Below are 7,479 nucleotides of genomic sequence, written 5' to 3'. Positions count from 1 at the left end.
GGGGGCGGCTGAACCGCGCAGTGCAGACCCTCGCGGGGACCTGCGCCGCCGCCACCATGTCTCAGGAAGGTGTGGAGGTAAGAGATGGCTACGGCTGGGCCGGGGGCAGACGCGACAGACTCCGAGGAGCGGCCGGGAGGCGCGGAGGGGGCTTCGCAGTTCCTGGGGACCCCCATCCTAGAACCCCAGATCCTTACCCCTGCCTGGCGCTCATCCCCCTTGAAAAGGAAAGTGACTCCCACGTTTCCCCAGAGCGAAATGAGGCCTCCCCGAGGAAAAGCGGGGGCTGCAGGGTCAAAGGTCAGAGGCCAGCGATAACCTGGCCGCCCCCCCACCTCAGGCTGGGACGCTCGCCTCAGTCCGCGCCCTCCCCCAACGCTCTGTGGGGACTTTGGCTTTTTCCAGGAAATGCCGTAGAGGGATGAAAGGGGGGGGCGGCGGAGGCCAAAACCAAGGGTCAAGTTCAGGCCGGGAGAACGGTGCCTAGAGATGGGGGAGGGACGATCGCGCTTCCCCTTCGTCCACTGGAACCCCCCTGTCCCCATCCCAGCTGGAGAAGAGCGTCCGGCGCCTCCGGGAGAAGTTTCATGGGAAGGTATCCTCCAAGAAGGCGGGGGCTCTGATGAGGAAATTCGGCAGCGACCACACGGGAGTGGGGCGCTCCATCGTGTACGGTGAGGCTGCGGGGGTCCCGGGCCTGGTGCGGGGACCGCGCGTGGGAGCGCCGAGGGGGCGTGGTCTAGGGAGAGGCGTTGAGATCACCTCCCCCGGAGGTCCCAGCCTCGGGGAGGCTCTGCATCGCGGCTCTGGGTGGCCTGGAACTCCCACAGACCCTTCAAGGGCCCTTCTCTTATACGCACTCTCCCCCGCAGGGGTAAAGCAAAAAGATGGCCAAGAACTAAGTAACGATCTGGATGCCCAGGTAACCTGTCCCCTCCCCTCGCAAAGGACCAGGTCACGGGAGGGACAGCAAGAGGGGGGACCCGACCGGTTCATGGTGACTGACACTTCTCTGAAACAGGAGGGACCAGGCATTGTTGGTCCGTAACTCATCACCCAATCTCACTTTTTCACCTCTCCATCGTTTGTCCGGCCAGGGAGCCTGCAAACAGTAGGCGCTCATTATGCGCTGATTGTATTCAAAGGGGGACAGCCATGAAACTAGGCAATGAAAGGAGTCAGGATTATTGCCATCGTAGAGGGGGCAGAGGTCAGAGAAGACTTCCTGGAGGAGGAGGTACCAAGTCTTAAAGGATGGAGAGGAGTGAGCTCTGGGAGGGGAAAGGGAAAGAAAGGCAGGGGTCTTAGGGTGTGGGAGGGAATGGCATGAGCAAAGGCTGGGAGGTGGGGAAGGGTTGTTAGTGGCAGTCTCTAGAAAGGCTGGGATGAGCAGGGGATTGGGGAGGAGAGAGAGACAGGGGAACGGAACCCCTGTGTTGAATGAATGAATGAATGAATGAATGAATGAATGAATGAATGAATGAATGAATGGCTTTGAAGCACAGGTGCATCATGGCTACTTTGCTTCTTTGAAAGCTTTGGTGATGGGAACACGGTGGATTTCGCCTGCCTGAAAGGCTCAGTGTAGGGCTGTTACAGTATAATAGGCCTGCGCCATGGCTCACGCCTGCAATCCCAACACTGGGAGGCTGAGGCGGGCGGATCACCTGAGGTCAGGAGTTCAAGACCAGCCTGACTAACATGGAGAAACCCGTCTCTACTAAAAAATACAAAATTAGCTGGGCATGGTGGCGCATGCCTGTAATCCCAGCTACTCGGGAGGCCGAGGCAGGAGAATCGCTTGAACCCGGGAGGCAGAGCTTGCAGTGAGCCAAGATCGCGCCACTGCACTCCAGCCTGGGCAACAGAGCAAGACTCTGTCTCAAAAACAAAACAAAACACAAACAAAAAAACCCAGTGTATAGTAAAACATGTATCATAGTCTACATTTATACATATAAAAGTATGATAAAAATGATAGCAGAGGGGCCGGGTGCGGTGGCTTACGCCTGTAATCCCAGCACTTTGGGAGGTTGAGGCGGGCAGATCACTCTCAAGTGATCTCAGGAGCTCGAGATTAGCCTGGCCAACATAGTGAAACCCCATCTCTACTAAAAATACAAAAAATCAGCTGGGCGTGGTGGTGCACGCTTGTAATCCCAGCTACTTGGGAGGCTAAGGCAGAAGAATCACTTGAACCTGGGAGGTGGAGGTTGCAGTCAGCCGAGATCACGCCATTGCACTCCAGCCTGGGCGACAAGAGCGAAACTCCATCTCAAAAATATAATAATAATAATAGCAGAGGGTAGCATTCATTGAGTATTTCCCATATGGCGAGACTCCAGGAATTGATTTATTTCATCTCCACAGTGACCCCAGGAGACAGGTCCTATTATTTATCCCCATTTCACAGACAAACTGAGGATGAAGTCACTTGCCAGGTTCACGAAGCAAGCAGGTGGCAGCTGCGATTTGAACCCTGGCCACCTGGAGTCAGAGCCTGGGCTCTAACGTGCCTGTCAGTGGGAACCCAGGAGGCAGGGAGTGGCTTGCCCAAGTCCCCACAGCTGGAAGTGATAGAGCTGGGATTGGAACCCACATCTCTCTCAGTCCAGATCCCCACCACTTAGCCGAACACAACGTGGCCTCGAAGGGGCGATATTGTCACAACACCAACAAGCATGTGGCATTTGCAGGCAGGAAGTGCGTACGGGGGGTCAGGCTGACCTCACTCAGGCAAGCCCTCCCCTAAGCCTCAGTTTCCCCATCTGAGCAATAAGGTAACAGGTGTGCCCACCTCTCAGGGCTGCTATGAGGACAACTGAGGCCACACACCTGGCTCTCAATATGTGGGCAGTGCTCTGAGCTCCTGGTGAGCTAGGGGCACCCTATTCTCCTTGCGGCCGGGGCCCTTCTCCAGCAAACGGGTGGAAAGAGACCTGAGCCCCATCCCAGTTTCTGCCCCTGCTATCTCCACCCAGGATCCACCAGAAGATATGAAACAGGACCGGGACATTCAGGTGAGTTGGTGGCTAGGGCTTGAGATGGGGAAGTAGGGAGGGGGACATCTGCAGGCACGGAAGGATGTCCATTAGGGCAGGAGGGGAGATATTCACTGGGGCAGGAGGAGGACTCGTCTGTAGGGAGAGGAGGGCTGATGCTTATGTTGGTGCAGAAGGGGTGACACCCTTCCACCTCATCCCCACCTGCCCCATTCCACAGGCAGTGGCGACCTCCCTCCTGCCGCTGACGGAAGCCAACCTACGCATGTTTCAACGCGCCCAGGATGACCTTATCCCTGCTGTGGACCGCCAGTTTGCCTGTTCCTCCTGCGACCACGTCTGGTGGCGCCGCGTGCCCCAGAGGAAGGAGGTAGTGACCCACAACTTAACCTTGACTTTACTGTCCCGAACTCCACTCCTGACTCCCATCCTCAGTGACTGTACCTCTGACCTAAGGATTTCCATCACTGAGAGTCCAATCCCTGACATCCAAACTCAGAGCTCAGCCTTCATCTCCGATCCCAACCCCTGACCTTAAATGTGAGAAGCCCAATACCTCCTTACCCCAGAGCCTGACCCTTGACCCCACAATTGAACAGCTACTACAGAAATCAAACCTGGCCAGGCGCAGTGGCTCATGGCTGCAATCTCAGTGCTTTGGGAGGCTAAGTGGGGAGGATTGCTTGAACCTAGGAGTCTGAGACCAGCCTGGGTGACAGGGTGAGACCCTGGCTCCAAAAAAAATTTTTTTTTGAAGAGATGGGGTCTCACCCTGTCACCCAGGCTGGAGTACAGTGGCAGGATCATAGCTCACTGCAGCCTCCACCTCCTGGGCTCAGGTGATCCTCCCCACTCAGCCTCCCAAGTAACTGAGACTACAGGCCTGCGCCACTACACTTGGCTAATTTTTGTATTTTGTGTGTGTGTGTGGAGATGGGGTTTTGCCATGTTGCCCAAGCTGGTCTCAAACTCCTGGGCTCAAGCAATCTACCGCCTCAGCCTCCCAAAGTGCTGGGATTACAGGCATGAGCCACTGCGTCTGGCAAAAAAAAAATTTTTAATTAGCTGGGAGTGGTGGTGTGTGCCTGTAGTCCCAGCTACTCAGGAGGCTGAGGTGGGAGGATCGTTTGAACCTAGAGGTCCAGGCTGCAGTAAGTCATGATCACAACCCTGTATTCCAGCCTGGATGACACAGTGAGACTCTGTCTCTGAAAAAAGAAAGAAAGAAAGAAAAGAAACCAAATCTGACCTCAAAAACACAGCCCCAAATCTGGCCTCTGAACCTCCTGACCAGTAGTTCGCTTCTGGTCAATGCTTAACTAGTTCTTGCAAAAGAGGCAGGATACCAAGATGTGTAGTGTTTGCCAATTTCTGTGGTGTAAGTATTCCCACCATGGTCAGTATCAGGCTACCCATGTGAAGTCACTGATTGAGTTGGGTTGCTCAAGCTGAGGCCAGCCACTGCAGCACACTGCTAGCCCTGACCCTAACCTCAGACACCTCTGACAATCCTTGGTGCCCTCTCTGCACGCCCCTCCCCACCACCACCAGGTATCCCGGTGCCGGAAATGCCGGAAGCGCTACGAGCCAGTGCCAGCTGACAAGATGTGGGGCCTGGCTGAGTTCCACTGCCCGAAGTGTCGGCACAACTTCCGGTGAGGGCGCTGACCCCCAGCTCCCCCTCAGCCCTGCCCCACCCCAGCCCTGCCCCTCCCTGCCCTGGCCCCACCCTGGCCCAGCCTCGCCCTCGGACCCTCACAGCCCTGCCCGCCCCCAGGGGCTGGGCACAGATGGGGTCCCCGTCCCCCTGCTACGGGTGCGGCTTCCCCGTGTATCCAACACGGATCCTCCCCCCGCGCTGGGACCGGGACCCGGATCGCCGCAGCACCCACACGCATTCCTGCTCAGCCGCCGACTGCTACAACCGGCGAGGTGAGGTTTTTCTCCTCCAACATCCTGGGCAGTCTTTGTCCCCTTCTGTGCCTTTAAGTCCCCAAATCTCCACTCAGTCCACTTCGTCTCCCACAGCAGCAGCCACTGCTTCTACGTGGCCTCCATGGCCCCCCAGTCTCCGTGGTCTTGCCCACCAGGCTCTGAGGTTTCACCCCAGTGGCCCATGCCTGAGGGTCTCCATGGCCTCTGCCCCCATGGTCTCTGGGTTTGGGGCCCCTGTTTTGTCCCCTGTAATCTCAGGTGACCCCCATGTCCCCAGGTCTCCTGTATCTTCAACACCCCTGAATGTCCAGTTGTGCTGGTCCCTGTATATTGTGGCCTCAGCTCCTCCCTAGAGCCCCTCGTGGCCTCAGCCCCCTCCTGCCCAAACTCTCATGGGACCTCGAGTCCCATGTCTGCAGCACCTCTCCCTCCCTAGAGCCCCACGTGCCTGGGACATCCTGTGCTCACCCCAAGAGCCGGAAACAGAACCACCTGCCCAAAGTGCTCCACCCCAGCAACCCTCACATTAGCAGTGGCTCCACTGTGGCCACCTGCTTGAGCCAGGGCGGCCTCCTGGAAGACCTGGACAACCTCATCCTGGAGGACCTGAAGGAGGAGGAGGAGGAAGAGGAGGAGGTGGAGGACGAGGAGGGTGGGCCCAGGGAGTGACCCCTGCCAGGTGCAGATACAAACCAGACACGGTCTGTGGCTACTTTGTGTTATTATAAGATATGAGCTCAAACCGAGATATGAATGACCTTGGGGAGCCATCTGGGGCCAAGATATTGATGGGGGGGGGGATTCCTGGGTCCCATTTTCAGCACCCAGGGTCACAGATCCACAGTGGGAGGTTCTGTGGGACACACTGGCACTGAGCCACAAAGAAGGTGTGGCCAGGACAACTTGAGTTCCTGCTGACCAATGTCCCCTGGGGCCTAGGGGACAGAGGAACAGAGAGTCACAGCTTCAGGGGCCGAATGAGCATGGCGGCCTTCCTGAGAGAGTATGCTCCACCACGAAACTCAGCCCAGTAGACACCATCCTGGTAGCGGCTTCGGTAGTGGCCGCCGCGGTGCCACACACCGTTGAGGTTGGAGTGGGCACAGGCATGGTACCACCAGCCTCCCCGCTGGTACAGGGCACAGTTACCTGAGGGGAGAGAGAGAGTCCATGTCCTCTCACCAGAATAAAAGTCTCTACCTGCACCTCACAGTGCAAGGCTTTTGCCAGGTATCCCCTGGCCCCTCCCATTCTTACTGAATACAAGCCCTGATCTTCCATCTCCTCAGCAAAAAAATAGGAGCCCTGGCCCCCCACCTTTCTTCGGAGTAATAGCCTTAATTCCTTCCCTATCTCCTTACCAAAGTACGAGTCATGCCTTTCCCACTTTTTCTGCAAACTAGGAGTCTACCACTCATTCCTTTATCAAAGAAAAGAAAATTATCTACTTCCTTTCTAGAATAAGAGTACTAGCTCTCACCCTCTGCCCTTCACTTGAACAGGAGTCTTGATTCTTTTTTTGCCTCATCAGAGAAGGAATCTGGACTCCCCATATCCCCACCAGGATAAAAGTCCTGACCTTTGTTCTCTTGACAGAATAAAAGCTTGCTTATCCTAATACTTACCAGAGGGGTGTCTTACCTACCCTACCTCCTCTCATTCCCTCACCAGAACAGAAGTCCCGCCTCCCCTATCCTCCCACCAGAATAAGAGTTCTCCTTACCAGAATAGGAGTCTCGGTCCCTATCCACGGTGCTGAAGGGCTTGTCATTGTGCCAGGAAAGAGAGTCTCCAGCATCACCATGGTACTGGCCAAGCCGCAGGCGGTAGTGGTCGCTCTCAGGTTCCAGGGAGAAGCCATCATAGTGAGCACGTGCTCCACGGCCCCCCCAGTCTTCCAGGAGAACCAGCAGCTCATGGTCCCCACGGCTGGTCAGCTGATACACGGGTTCAAGGCCCAGCCAGTATTCTCCGTCTGGCCGCCCAAAGCCCGCCTGGCAGGGCAGGAAAGTCAGGAAGCCAGAACAGGCTCCCTCCCCTTCCCTGCATCTGCCCACCTGTGCCCACCTTATAGTGCTGCCAGGTAGTGAAGAAGTTGACTGAACCATCTTGCCTCCGCTGGATCACAGTCCAGCCTCCACCCTCCAGCTGCTGCTCACACCATGCTGACACCACATGCCGGCCCACTCGCAGTTCATACACTCCACTCTGTTCATGGCCAGCCTGGCGGGCCTCTGCACAATCCTGCCATGGGCCTGTGGGCACAGGGATATGTGGGAGGCACAGCCTGGGCTGACCAATCCCTTACTGGAGCAAGAGTCGAGATTCTCACAGGTCCCCTCACCAGAATAAGAGTCCTGCTTCTCCCACTTTTCTACCAGAGTCCTGCCTCTCCCATTTCCTCACCAGAATAAGAGGCCTGCCTCTCCCATTTCCTCACTAGAATTCGAGCCTCGATAGCCATTTCCTTACCTGAGTAAGATTCTGGGTCCCTTGTCTCTAACCAGAGGAAATGTCAAGCCTGGGGTTCTTTTTTTTTTTT

At 56.3% G+C, this 7,479-nt stretch overlaps 2 protein-coding genes across 4 annotated transcripts in view; one reads left to right on the top strand and one right to left on the bottom strand.

The window, feature by feature from the left end:
* Nucleotides 1-6: 6 nt before the first annotated feature.
* LOC105520881 (chromosome unknown open reading frame, human C19orf66) lies at nucleotides 7-6,561 on the top strand. 3 transcript variants are annotated; one of them, XM_011954874.1, is made up of 8 exons: nucleotides 7-77; nucleotides 551-674; nucleotides 873-922; nucleotides 2,982-3,020; nucleotides 3,223-3,372; nucleotides 4,554-4,657; nucleotides 4,888-4,934; nucleotides 5,374-6,561. In XM_011954874.1, the coding sequence occupies exons 1-8, from the start codon at nucleotides 57-59 to the stop codon at nucleotides 5,604-5,606; spliced, it is 768 nt and encodes a 255-aa protein (XP_011810264.1). In that variant the 5' UTR covers nucleotides 7-56; the 3' UTR covers nucleotides 5,607-6,561. The 3 variants fall into 3 exon arrangements, with proteins under 3 accessions (XP_011810264.1, XP_011810263.1, XP_011810262.1); XM_011954873.1 differs by having other exon boundaries at nucleotides 4,780-4,934; XM_011954872.1 differs by having other exon boundaries at nucleotides 4,780-5,445.
* ANGPTL6 (angiopoietin-like 6) overlaps nucleotides 5,641-7,479 on the bottom strand; it is a 9,533-nt gene continuing 7,694 nt past the window's right edge. The window contains exons 4-6 of the mRNA XM_011954957.1: nucleotides 7,005-7,224; nucleotides 6,661-6,931; nucleotides 5,641-6,086 (exon numbers count right to left, since the gene is read on the bottom strand). Coding sequence (XP_011810347.1) covers nucleotides 5,896-6,086; nucleotides 6,661-6,931; nucleotides 7,005-7,224 — 682 coding nt within the window. The 3' untranslated portion in view covers nucleotides 5,641-5,895. The remainder of the gene's footprint in view (nucleotides 6,087-6,660; nucleotides 6,932-7,004; nucleotides 7,225-7,479) is intronic.

Source organism: Colobus angolensis, unplaced genomic scaffold (assembly GCF_000951035.1).
Source record: "Colobus angolensis palliatus isolate OR3802 unplaced genomic scaffold, Cang.pa_1.0 Scaffold39, whole genome shotgun sequence".
Lineage (NCBI taxonomy): Eukaryota > Metazoa > Chordata > Mammalia > Primates > Cercopithecidae > Colobus > Colobus angolensis.
This window is presented reverse-complemented; position numbering and strand designations above follow the sequence as displayed.

What these genes read in the sequence shown, in the direction of transcription:
- LOC105520881 (XM_011954872.1), top strand. Translation starts at nt 57, where the DNA reads ATGTCTCAGGAAGGTGTGGAG. An exon ending in GCGTGCCCCAGAGGAAGGAG is followed by an intron (nt 3,373 to 4,553) that starts GTAGTGACCCAC and finishes CACCACCACCAG; the next exon opens with GTATCCCGGTGCCGGAAATG. An exon ending in AAGTGTCGGCACAACTTCCG is followed by an intron (nt 4,658 to 4,779) that starts GTGAGGGCGCTG and finishes GCCCGCCCCCAG; the next exon opens with GGGCTGGGCACAGATGGGGT.